The sequence below is a fragment of the Marmota marmota genome, unplaced genomic scaffold, assembly GCF_001458135.2.
Source record: "Marmota marmota marmota unplaced genomic scaffold, marMar, whole genome shotgun sequence".
NCBI classification, from domain to species: domain Eukaryota; kingdom Metazoa; phylum Chordata; class Mammalia; order Rodentia; family Sciuridae; genus Marmota; species Marmota marmota.
The window spans coordinates 5377686-5391157 of NW_025999895.1; the positions used below are offsets into that span (position 1 = coordinate 5377686).

The 13472-nt window shown below is 40.2% G+C and overlaps 1 protein-coding gene across 3 annotated transcripts in view; it reads right to left on the reverse strand.

The window, feature by feature from the left end:
* The window catches only part of Unk (unk zinc finger), a 33884-nt gene that overhangs the window by 20127 nt on the left and 285 nt on the right, over window positions 1-13472 (reverse strand). The window contains exon 2 of one of the 3 annotated variants that reach the window (XM_048797851.1): window positions 1116-1188. The exons of the other annotated variants lie outside the window; for them this stretch is intronic. Within the exon in view, the coding sequence (XP_048653808.1) occupies window positions 1116-1180 (65 nt within the window). The 5' untranslated portion in view covers window positions 1181-1188. The remainder of the gene's footprint in view (window positions 1-1115; window positions 1189-13472) is intronic. 3 annotated transcript variants of the gene reach the window in all.

Here is a 13472-nt window from a genome sequence, read left to right on the forward strand (position 1 = left end):
AAGGGCTACTCCTTCTAGAAAATGAGGACATTCTGTTAGTTTGAGGTTTTTGTGTTTCCCAAAATCAGGGACAGTATTTCAGGAAGGACAGGGCTGGGCTGGGTTCATGGACAACGGATGAGGATACACAGTAGCATTCCTGAAGATCCAGAGCTTTAATGGTGGAAAAGTGCTCCAGCTGCTCTACTCACTGGGTATTCCTGCCTATTTCTACACTGGCATGACTGAACATAAATCAAAAAGGAAAAGCTCATAATCATTTCAATATTATGGAGTTCNGAATCTAAGATGTGGTCCCTGATCTTGAGCAGTTTGTCCTCCTAAAAAAGAGGTCCCTGATGAGGCTGGGGTTGTGGCTCAGTGGTGGAGGGAGCACTTGCCTAGCATGTGAGGCACTGGGTTTAATCCTCAATACCACCCAAAAATAAATAAACAAGTGTCAGGCGCAGTGACACAAGCCTGTAATCCCAGCAGTTCCAGAGATTGAGAGAGGAGGATCGGGGCTGGGGATGTGGCTCAAGCGGTAGCGCGCTCGCCTGGCATGCGTGCGGCCCGGGTTCGATCCTCAGCACCACATACAAACAAAGATGTTGTGTCCGCCGAGAACTAAAAAATAAATATTAAAAATTCTCTCTCTCTCTCCCTCCCTCCCTCTCTCACTCTATCTTAAAAAAAAAAAAAAAAAGAAAGAGAGAGGAGGATCGCAAGTTGAAAGAGGAGGATGGCAAGTTGAAAGCCAGTCCCAGCAACGGTAAAGCACTAAGCAATTCAGTAAGGCCCTGTTCTCTAAATAAAATACAAAATGGGGCTGGGGATGTTGAGTGCCTCTGAGTTCAATCCCTGGTACCCCCAAACAAACAAACAAACAAATAAATAAATAAAAGGTGTTGTGTCCATCTACAACAAAAAAAAATATTAAACAAGAGGTCCCTGAGGACAACAGCGACACCTAGGGAGCCTGCTTACTTGCGGCATATGTCACAGTGCCACATGCAGTCAGGCTCCACAGGACTTTGTCAGAAGTACCACAGATAAGGACAGACACTGAGGCAACATATTACCTCATTGTAAGCCTCTTTATTTCCATTCCCACTGCCACTGTCCCAGGTCAGTACCTTTTAAAAAACTGGTCTCCTGGTCTCTGGTCTCCCTTGTCCAGTGTGCACTGCACAGTGCTCATTATTCTTCCTAGAGTACAAATTTAATTCTATCATTAAAGCCTTCAGCCCCCTCCAGGATCCACTGAATACACACCAACTATTTAGCCTGAAGTTCCAGGCCCCACACGTCCAGCTCAATTCCCTTTTCCAGCATCATCTCCTTGGATTCCTCACCACCATCCAGCATGAATGGAACCTTGGTGTCTTGCAAGCAGACCTTTCATTTTCCTGCCTTTGCTCATGTCCCCTTGCTTGCCTATAGAAACCATTCAAGGCTGAATTTCGTGGTCACATATCTTCTGATGCTACCAACTCCGTGATGCCCTCCTGGACTTCTACCTAACTCCTTATCTCTAGCTAACGGCTATCACAGCACTTTTTCTTTTCTCCTTCCTTCCTTTTTATTTTTTATTTACAGACAGGGTCTTGCTAAGAGGCTGTCCTCGAACTTGCAATTCTCCTGCCTCATCTTCACAATTACAGGCATGGGCCACCACACAAGCTTCTTCAGACATTCTCATGGCCTCAATCCTGTTGTGAATATTAATAATGTAAACATTTTTCTTTGCAGGCTAAGCATCCTTCATCTGAAATGCATGAAACCAAAAGCATTTTAGATTTTTTGAATTTTGGAATATCTGTATATAATACATAAAGAGCTACTGAGGGATGGAAGCCAAATCTGAACACAAAATTTAGGTTTCATATACACCTTGAGATGTACACAAACTGAAGACAATTTTACAGAATATTTTCTGTGTCCCTATATTTTGACTGGAGTCCACCATGTGAAGTTAGGTGTGAAATTTTCCACTTGTGATGTGGGGTGCTCAATGCTCAAAAAAACTTTATACTACTAGATTATATATTCCTTAATAGCAAGCTTGTATAAACCTACTGTAATGCCTTTGATAAGACAGGGTAAAGAAAGTTTGCTGAATGAATGTATCAAGGAATAAAGTCACAAAGTCACATCAACAGGGTTATGATGCCACTATTAGGCATAGCATTGGAGGAAGAATACACAGTTATGAAAAGCACTACCATACAGTCAACTCATAATTTATCACACAGGGATGACTACCCTGCAGAACAGGTACTCATAAGAGGAGGGGCTACCCAGGAAGGCAAAAAAGCCCACTTTCAACCAACTACAATCAGGTGAAAGAAAATTCTAACCTTTTGCTTAAGTCACTAATGAAAATGTACCATCCACTATCTAGGAAACAAATGCTAGGCAAGTGCACCACTATGGAGCTATATCCCTAGTTCTTTTTAAAATCTTTTTACTTTGAAACAAAGTCTTACTAAGTTGCCCAGGATGGCCTGAACTTAAGATTGTCCTATCTCAGTCTCTTGAGTAGCTAGGATTACAGGTGTGCAACCACCACACCCAGCACAGCTCTTTATTAGATGCTTTGCCAATGACTTCAGTAACAAAATAATTTGTACTTTACTGTGTTCTTCTCATTTTTTTACGAGAGTTTTATAAGGATAATAAAGGATAAATAAAGTGCTATGGAACACTAACATGCATAGCACAAGGAAACAAAGCTGAGTGCACTGCCAGCTGCAGCGGGACACACATGTCAACTTGGGAGGCTGAGGCAGGAGAATCTCAAGTTCAAAGCCAGCCTCTGCAAAAGCGAGGTACTAAGCAACTCAGTGAGACTCTGTCTCTAAATAAAAATTACAAAAAAGGGCTGGGGATGTGGCTCCGTGGTTAAGCGCTCCTGAGTTCAATCCTTGATACCAAAAAAATAAGCTGAGTGCCCTGACACACCACTACTAGAGAGCCTTCCACAATCTCTGTGGTGGCTACTCAGTACAGCAGTTTAGTGTGCAACCTTAGATATGTAAATGAATGAATCTGGGTTCAAATACAGCCTTATTCATGGATTCTTTGAAGTTCACTTAATTTTCACCTCATGAAATATTGTTCTTTTCCAGCCATTAGAATAGGCCTGGGGATGTGGCTCAGTGGTTGAGTGCTCCTGAGTTCCATACCTGGTACCAAAAAAAAAAAAAAATTCTTAGCCCATGAACCATATAAAAGCAGGCAGCAGGCTGGATCTGACAGGCAGGCTGTAGTCTGCCAACTCTGCTCTAAGAGATGGTATTCCCCAATATGTCTCATACCTCTATACTTTTGATCTTGTTGTCTCCTGTGTCTCAATCACTCTTCTGGCTTCTTCTCTATCCTGAGGGTTCCCTGACCCTCCCTGCCCAGTGGTGTTAGTTGCACACTCCATGCTCCTAATGCATTGTGTGAACACAGTTGGTTCAGTCCCAGAGCAGTTGATTCTGACTACTCTATAGACAGCCATAGCTATTCATCTTCGCATCCCTGCACAGAACTGACCCATAGCAGGTGCTCAAGAAATGTACTGAAGGAAAAAGAAAGCAAACAGCATCCCAAATGGAACAAGTCTGGTACTCAAAAGCTCTGCATGAACCCAGCAAAACAGGGAGAAATGTCTCATTATTCGTGGCAATTCATTCCTTTGCAGTGCTTTCATTTCTTTGTAAAATGAATGACTAAATGGCATCTTCTTTTTTGAAATATTTATTTTGTAGTTGTAGTTTGACACAATACCTTCACTTTAATATGGTGCTGAAGATTGAACGCAGGGCCTCGCATGTGCTAGGCAAGCATTCTACCACTGAGCCACATCCCCAGGCCCACTAAATAGCATCTTCTTTGTTTAGGATTTGTAAAAGTTGACTGGGACTCAGCTATTAATTGGAATAAAGAGGCAAACAGCCTCGACAGTGGTAGCCTCTGGAGAACTAACAATAGGAAGAGATAGTGCTACAACACTGGATGTGCTCAGCACTTGAAGAATCTCAACATATAATACGCAAAAGATAGAGTCTAACAGAAGGGGCAATAGACTCAATGACATAAATTCACTCAGGATGCCTGATATCTCTCCGTCAGAGCACATGGGCCATGGGTTTTGAAGTAGGAAGAGCTAATGCTCTTAAGGAACCTACTACTCTCTTGGCCAGTGGCAGTTACCACTCAAGAACCTTTCGGGTAGAGATCTACAACTTAACAGATCTGCCTGTATCTAATAAGCTAATCTATGAAAACTGAATTTCACTTTTATCAACAAGTGTACATATAAGACACAGAAATTGGATCTTAAGACATAAGAAATGGTCCTGATCTGGGGCTGGGGTTGTGGCTCAGCAGTAGAGCGCTCGCCTAGCATGTGTGAGGCCCTGGGTTCAATTCTCAGCACCACACAAAAATAAATAAATAAAATAAAGGTATTGTGTCCAACTAATACTGAAAAATAAATATTAAAAAAAAAAAGGTCCTGATCTTAAACATTCTTTACTGGAATCTAACCATAAAAATAGGATTCTGCAAGCAGCACCAAAGGAAAGGGAAAAAAAACAAAAAACAAAATAAAACCAAGTCATCATTGAAGATTATATTTTATATACAAAAGATGTGGTGTTTGCCTAGCATACACAAGGCCCTGGGTTCCATTGCCAGCACTGCCCCCACCACCATTTTAGCCACCACCCCCCTCCGCTTTTTTTTTTCCCCTGGTACTGGGAATTGAACTCGGGGGCTCTCAAACACTGAGCCACATCCTCAGCCCTATTTTGTATTTTATTTTGAGACAGGGTCTCACTGAGTTGCTTAGTGCCTCGCTGTTCCCAAGGCTGGCTTTGAACTCAAGATCCTCATCCCTTCTTGCCTTTTGGCTAAGATCAACTGAACTCGCTATCCTCCCAAGCTGCTGGGATTACAGGGGTGTGCCACCACGCCCAGTTCCCCTTTTTTTTTTTTTAAATAAAATTTATTTTATTTTTTATAAAAGTGGAATTCAGGGCTGGGGATGTGGCTCAAGTGGTAGCGCGCTCGCCTGGCATGCGTGCAGCCCGGGTTCGATCCTCTGCACCACATACAAACAAAGATGTTGTGTCCGCCGGAAACTAAAAAATAAATATTAAAAATTCTCTCTCTCTCTCAAAAAAAAAAAAAGAGAGACATTAAAAAAAAAAGTGGAATTCATTGTGGTATGTTGATACATGCACACAACATAATTTTGTCAAATTCACTCATTTTCAGCCCACTTTGCACTGGTGTTCACTGGAAAGATCATACCTGCAAGCTGTCCTGGCCCCAAGAACTAACAAGACCTATGAGGAGGTCAACACTGCTATGTAACCAGTGCTGCTTGTCCCTGGTTCCTTCTTTCTACAATTGTCTCCTGGCCCTAAGGATCTTGGAGCTGGAGAAATGGGGGAGACAAAATTCTTGTAAGGATCAGGCACATCACTGATGTTGGAGAACACACAAGAAGAACCAGAACCCTGTTTTATTCTTCCCGAATCAGTTACTACCTTTACTTCAAGTTTTTCAGTACATAGCTGCCCTAAAAAACCTTCAATTTTATGACATTTTGGTGTACACATTTAAATAAACATTTTATATACTGTTATTCTCTGAAACAAATTATTTGGCCCTAGATCAACATAGGCAAGGCGCAGTGGTGCATGCTTGTTATCCCAGCAGTTCGGGAGACTGAGACAGGATTGCAAGTTCAACTCAGCAAGGCTCAGTCTCAAATTTTAAAAAAGGAAAAAAAAAAAAAAAGGCAGGGTTAGGGAGGTGGCTCAGTTGTTAAGTACCCCTGGGTTCAAAAGAAAAAAAAAAGAGTGGGTCAACAAAGGACACATATCTAACACATAAGATGAGTTAGGCAGTCTAATAAGGCTCTGCAAAAATAGGAGACTGAAGTGAGACTCGAGTGGATGTGTACTCCAAGAGATAAAGCTGACCCACAGGCACCCTATGAAATGACTATTTTGGTGCAGATGCAGTCAAAGAAGGCATGTGACTAAGGATGCTGAAGGAGGGAACAATGCAACTGAAAGCAGTGACTTGGGCCTGGTTCAAAAATTGGTAAAAATCATACTTCTCTATGCTAAGTGCCCAGCACTGTTTTAAGCACTTTACATGTATTAACTCACTGAATCCTCTTAAAAACCCCATGAGACAGGTACTGTTGCTATTCTCAGGAAACTGAAATATAAAGAGCTACTTGCCTAAGGTACCACAGCTAATAAGCGGCAGAGGTGAGCCTCATACCCAGGGAGCATGACCCTGGAGCCAGTCCTATTAACCACTATACTAGTTGTTAACTAAGCTTTTCTTAATGGAGCTAAAGGAAAACAATAGTAGTAGCAAATAAGTATCAGTGGCTCTACAGCATGCATTTAATATGCCAGGGAGAGTTTTTGGCAGGCCATAATTATAATACTGTAATTTACTAAAATGAAAACAGAAATATTAACTTTAACATGCTCTATTGGCTCATTAACATACACTTTATATATTCATTATAAAGTATTCTCACTTCATTATAAAGTACACTTCACTTCTCATTAAAATATGAGTCAGTTAGTTTGTTTTTACGTAGGGAATACAAATAGTGGTCTCTATATTAGGTTTAGATAGGTTTGATTCATACAATACCTAAAGCGTCAGGCCATCAGGTACCTAATACCTCTTAAATAAAAGTGACATCAAAAAGATATAGTAATGTTCTTAAGAAAATCCTCTCCCTTAAAAGTAGGGCAAAATTTTATAGGAAGATGGGATCTGGACCACCCCTTTATTAGAAGTCTGATGGTGGCTGTATGGTATTTCAAACACTAACAGAAAAGAAATGAGTCAAATTCTGAAAATGAAAAGCAAACTGATGTGAAGAATAAGGAAAGGGAAGAAACATTTCAATAAATTCAGCTATGACAGGATGACACTGCCAAAGTCCTTAGCATCTTCTTTATCTCCTAAAAAACTGAGCCACCAACAGGAAAAAGGTCACCTCACAGATAATGCTATGTGACTTTTAAGTCACTAGATTCCTTTCCATCTTCGCCTTCTCCTCAGCTCTTGATACTGCTGTCAAATTCTACAAACTGGCAGAGAAAAAAGGGTGAAAGTTGAGGGATTTTAATGAGAATTAAAAGTTTGCTGAGATTACTAGAACTAATGTATTATAGCCACTAACATTATCTTAACTGCCTAAAACACATGACCTGAAGTTAAGAAATGCCCCTGTGAGCTTTAAAACAATCATCCCCGAAACTGAAGAAAGGGCTCTATCACTTTTTTTTTTTTAATTTTTTTATTGTTGGTTGTTCAAAACATTACATAGTTCTTGATATATCATATTTCACACTTTGATTCAAGTGGGTTATGAACTCCCATTCTTACCCCGTATACAAATTGCAGAATCACATCAGTTACACATCCATTGATTTACATATTGCCATACTAGTGTCTGTTGTATTCTGCTGCCTTTCCTATCCTCAACTATCCCCCCTCCCCTCCCCTCCCCTCCCCTCTTCTCTCTCTACCCCCTCTACTGTCATTCTATCACACTTTTGCAGTACACCTTTCTCTTCCACCTTCCACCCACCCTGGGAAATAACCCCAGTACATTTTGTAAAAGCATTGGGAAAAAATCTGCTTGTTCCTCTAATGGCTGTCAATTTAGAGACAATTTAAAATACAACTATCAACAACTAGGAGTCTCAAATGTACTGTGAGTATACACTTATCTCAAAAGCCTCTCCATAGCCTGACAACATTAGGCCATTCATCTAGAATGTATACACAGGGATACAGCCTTTGGGAAGGCTAGGAAAAGAACATCAAGGTGCTTTTTGCAAATTGCAGGCTTTCCCACACTGAACAAATGCGATTGAGCCTTGGCAACAGGTCACATGCTTGAAGTAGTAAAAACTCATGTAATGATTTTGTTTTAAACTTTTTAAGAAAATGAAATATAATTCATACAACATAAAAACTCACCATCTTAAAGTATACATTTTGGTGATTTTCAGTATATTTACCAACCTGTGTAATCACCACCACTATCTAATTCCAGAACATTTCTATCACTCTTAAATTCCATGCCTTTGATCACATACTCGATTTTACCCAAATTCTCTACACAAATGGTTCTATTGCCTAGGCAGATATTTTAAGATGACTGGCTGGGGCAATATATAGAGTATATATATGGTAAGGAAACAAGAAAGTTACAATGTTCAGAAATATACTAAACCCAATTCTTAGAATTTTTAGCAATTAGGCTAATGCAATTTTTCTAAGTTGGCTAAGAATGACACCGAAACTTACACTCAACATCCATCTTCACATAACACATTGGTGTGCCCCAAATGCATCCAAGATGTAAAAAGAAGGGAAGATAATCTACTAGGATTAGTCATAACTGTCCAGAGTTGCAATTTCAAAATTTAGAAGAAGCATAAGGATAGTGGGAAAACCTCCTATAATATCAAGCACAGCTGGATTAAAAAAACAACAAAACAAAACTCTTAATCACTAAGCAACTATTGCTCAGTTTGAGAAAATAATCATAGACTAGTCCACTATTTAAAGTTGCTTTAAATAAAACCTTATTTTTCACCACTCTTCTGACCTAGCATCTCTCCTAATGAAAAAACACCTTTAGGCAAAGGTCTGGCAGGAATACCTACATGTATGTGTTACTCAGGCTGCTGCAGGGCTCTAATAACCTAGTGTGCTCTTGGCTTCTAAGACACACAGGAAGGAGACCTCACCTTCAGTCATCAGGGTGTTGGAAGCGGGAGGTAGTAGGTCCACGAGGGTGTCTTGCTTTTGTGCACCTATCTGGGGTGCTATTTCCAGAGGAGCTCCTTTATAGATTGTGCCCAAGATGGATTTCTAAGATGCTCTCAGAGTTGTCCAGCTGCCCTCACCAATAAGTCACAGTCTTTGTAGGATGATAGAAACCACCAGTCAAAGCAGATGCATATGGGTTGTGGGGAAGCCTTCTTTAGTATCTAACATAGCTGGATTAAAACAAAGAAACTTAACCATTAAGCAAATCTTGACTTTAATTATTAATTTAGATTATAGCAAATATCAACTGGGTGGAGCTTAAGAGTCTACTCTCAGCATGGGCACTTTAATACTTATTAACAGGGATTTTGTGAGCTTGAATGAAGACTACAATGAGTCCTTAATTTTTGTTCAGCAAAAAAATTAGTCTTATTTCATAAACAAGTCAATAAGATCCATAAAGATTTATTGGTAGTTTAGCTCATTCTCTCTGAGGTTGCTAAGTAACACTTTTAGTGACTTATGTTGTGCAACAAGTTGTACTCCAGTATGTATTTACAATTTTACTACAATTTGCAATAATGACTTAAATACACATTCATTTCCTGGATTTTCCAAAACATAATCAGATGCAATCAAATGAAGTTCACAACATTTATGTGTAATGTGTAAAACTAACAAAATTGCCTTAAAATAGTTTTCTGTGGAACTACTACTATGTTATCTTCATTTAATGATGCCCGGGAAACTATTCCTAACTTAAAATGAAACCTAGATAGCAAAGGCTATGAAGCACTTATCATCTGTCTCCTATGAGAAATCACCCAGTGGCTAGAAAATACTAACAAACCTTCACTAAACTAGAATTGTCTTTCCCTTTAAAATGAGAGCATTAAGAAGCCGGAATCAACTGCAGATGAAGGAATCCCGAAACAGATTTATCTTTGAGGCATACTTCCTCTTATAGGGCCAAAACAATGACAAAAGAAAATTAAATATTTTCATGAACTTTCAACCATATATACATATATATATATATATATATATATATTTTTTTTTTTTTTTGGTATCAGAAATTAACCCAGAGGCACTTAACCACTGAGCTATATCCCCAGCCTTTTTATTTTTAATTTAGAGACAGTCTTGCTAAGTTGCTTAGGGTCTTGCTAAATTGCTGAGGTGGCTTTGAACTTGTGATTCTCCTGCCTCAGCTTCCCAAGCTGCTGGGATTACAGGCATGAGCCACCAGGCCCAGACTCAATTTTAAATTGTTTTATATAAAACTCTTCTAAAGTACAAGATGGTCTTGCTGGTTTAAATTTAGTCTTTGTCAAATAAAAAGACAAATTACCCAATAAAAGAAGGTCATGTGGTTCTTATACTGAATGTTTACTAATATACATACATTATACTTTTCCTGAGTGTTAATCAAATACTTGGAACTGTTCAACAGATTAAATTCTGATGTTTTCTTTTTAAAATTTTTTTAGTTGTTGATAGACCTTTAATTTTTAAAAATTTATTTATATGCAGTACTGAGAATTGAACCCAGTGCCTCACATATGCCAGGCAGTGTATTATCACTGAGCCCCAGCCCCAGCCCCTGATATAACTATTTTCTATAAGGACTTGATTCCTCAAATCTAAACAATTGTATACTAACTATACCAATTTGCTGAAAGGATCATTTCAGTTTCCCTTAATGCAATATTATTCAAAAGTTCAGGGAAAAATTGCTAACAAATAATTATCCTTTAAATATGCTATGAATAATCCTCTTGACTTAAGGAGAGGTCAAACTCTGAGGACACAAAAATAAAGGACAAAAACCACAAGCCTACAGAAAAGCAATTTTCAGGGGAGTGGTGGGTAGGTACTGGGGATTGAACCCAGGAGTGCTTTACCACTGAGTTACAATTCCAGTCCTTTTTTATTTTGCGACAGGGTCTTGCTAAGTTGCTGTGGCTGGCCTCAGTTTCCCAAGTGGCTGGAATCATAGACCCGCACTACTACACGTGGTGGGAAGCAATTTTTGCTTTTGGTAGATTCACTATTTGGCAAATTGTCATTATGATGAATGAGACTCAATTTTAGTGCAAGTTTCTCTGGATTATTATAAAACTATAGCAGTCACATAATTTCAAATATCAGAAATAAAAATATACCAAATTAGAAGTTGAGGATGTAGCTTAGTGTTAGAGCACTTGTCTAGCAAGTGGGAGATCCTGGGTTTAATCACCAGCATGGGGGGGAGAAATCACACCAAATTAATTAATATATAAGAGTTTTAAAAGGCAACAGAATTTTGATACATTAAAAAAAATATAGCCAGGCAAAGTGGGGCACATCTGTAATCCCAGCTACTTGGGCTAAGGCAGGAAGATCCTAAGTTTGAGGCCAGCTTGGGCAACACAGTGAGAACCTGTCTCAAAATAAAATTTTAAAAAGGCTGGGGATTTCACTCAGAGGTAGAATGCTCCTGGGCTCAATTCCCAGGACAACAATAAATAAATTTTAGAAATAAATAAATAAGAGGTCTATATGTATTCAACAATTGGATCAATGTAATAGATAAAAGCCATATTGAGATTGAAACAAATGCTAGAAATTCATACTGCAAGGGAGAAATGGAAAAAAAAAATGCAGGGCAGCTCAGGATTTCACAGAAAATACTGAAATAGAAATAAAAATGTTCCTGTCCCCTGTATCCCCTAAGGACAATAACTGAATTCACCTTAATAATAATAAAGTCAGAGCCAGCAATCCTGTGTCAACTCAGACCTGAATGACAGGAGATAAAATTTTCCATATCATCACAACTACTGAACATCCATAAGTCTACCATGAAAAACAACTTTTTCCCCCTTAATTTTGGAGATACAAACACAAGGAGCTGGGGATACAGCTCCGTGGTAGAATGCCTGCATAGCATGTACAAAGTCTTCAATCCCTAAACTGGCATTAAAAAAAAAAAAAAAAAAAATCCAAAGAGAGTAATATCTACAACCTTCACCATCTTATCAAGTCAAGAAGCTTTGGCATTTCATCAACTCCTGTTGATTTACTAAGACACCTCAAAAACAAGAGTCCCATTACTCTGTACCTACCTCACAAAGAATGGAAAGACAGCTTTCAAACAAATGAAAATCAAGAGAACAAAGACTGTTATTGACATTCATACAGCTGTCAAAAACAATTTAATCTGTTAAGACCAAGTAATCAGGAAGACATTGTATATTAAAGACATAGTATATTAAATGACAACACAACATAGAAACACAAGTTGCTGAACCCAAGACCTACATTACTCAAAATGTGTTTGGTACTTTACATAAAAACATGATCTGAGCAATCAGAGATTATAAAGAAGCTCCAATTATATTAAGTTTCCAAACTGGCAAATCAAGAATTATGACCTTATTCAAATAGTAGGTATTCTCCAAGGTAAGTTCATGTGGTCAACAGCAATGGATGGAGCAAGAACTCCAAGAAGAAAAGACCAACAGGGCTGGGGATGTAGCTCACTGGCAGAGCCAGGCCCTGGGTTCCATTCCCAGCACCTCCAAAAGTAAATAAAACAAAGACCAGCAAAACAATAGCCTATCAGAAAAGTTATAAACTTGGGTCACACTATAGTCAAAGAGGCTTAGATGATTTCAGGCAACACCAGAGAACCCCACAAAGAAACAGATACACTTCCTGTGACTGATCGCAGAACAGTTTCCCAAAGGGTGTTTCTTCTGTGACAAGCAAGAGCTCCTCCTGTCTACTTTTGGTTTCTCTGCTCCTAACAGATGCTTCCTTGCCCTTCCTTCACTGAACAACTTGAGGCTTGGCTGACCCCTCAAGTTCCTCCAGCAGTGGGGGCGGGGTGGTCTTCTAGACACGCACATCACTCGGGAAAACAACAGCATTTTGCGCAACAGGAGGAACCTCTTCTTATTCACCTTTTTCCCTCCCACAGCACCTAGCACTAAGTGCTTAATGTCCCTTGAAAAGAAATGAATACTGGGACCTACACGTAGCCACAAGCAGATTTCCAGGGCTTTTCATCTTGCCAATCTTGCAGTGTCAACAACTGGAACTCCCTCTATTGCCACATTTTGGGGGGGGGGGGGCGGGGGCTCTATGGTCACATTTGGCAGTCATCAGCCTTGGGGTCCCAGGCTGAGGCTGGATTAGGACAGCCTGCTAGGGGTTTTGCGTGTTTTTCTCAGCCAACTGTTCTAAGTAAAATCAAGCAAGGGTGCTCCTCCTGGACAACCTAGGGGCCTTCAAGACACAAAAGGCCTCCAGTGCACGTTGCACAGAACCTCCTTACAGAACTTCACGCAAACCGTCATTCACAGGCGGTTCTAGGGCCGGCCCCTACGGAACTCGTCTGGGTGGTGTCGTGGACTTCTAGTCGCCCCGAAAGGTGCCTGGGACTGTGGTTTTATAGTCTGAGCAACAGTCAGGCCTCGAAGGCCAGGCCAGAGAAATGTACACTCCGCATCACCAGCGCCCGCCTTCCCCACTCGGCCGCTGGGACCGAGTTTCCCGCCCCACGGCCCGACCAGAGGTTGGTGGCAGTTGGAGGCAGTTGGGACCGGCCCCAGCAGGTTGGAACCGGTCTGGGCCGGGCCGGAGGAAGAAGGGGGGAGGGAGAGGCCGCCTCGCGCTCTCCGTGC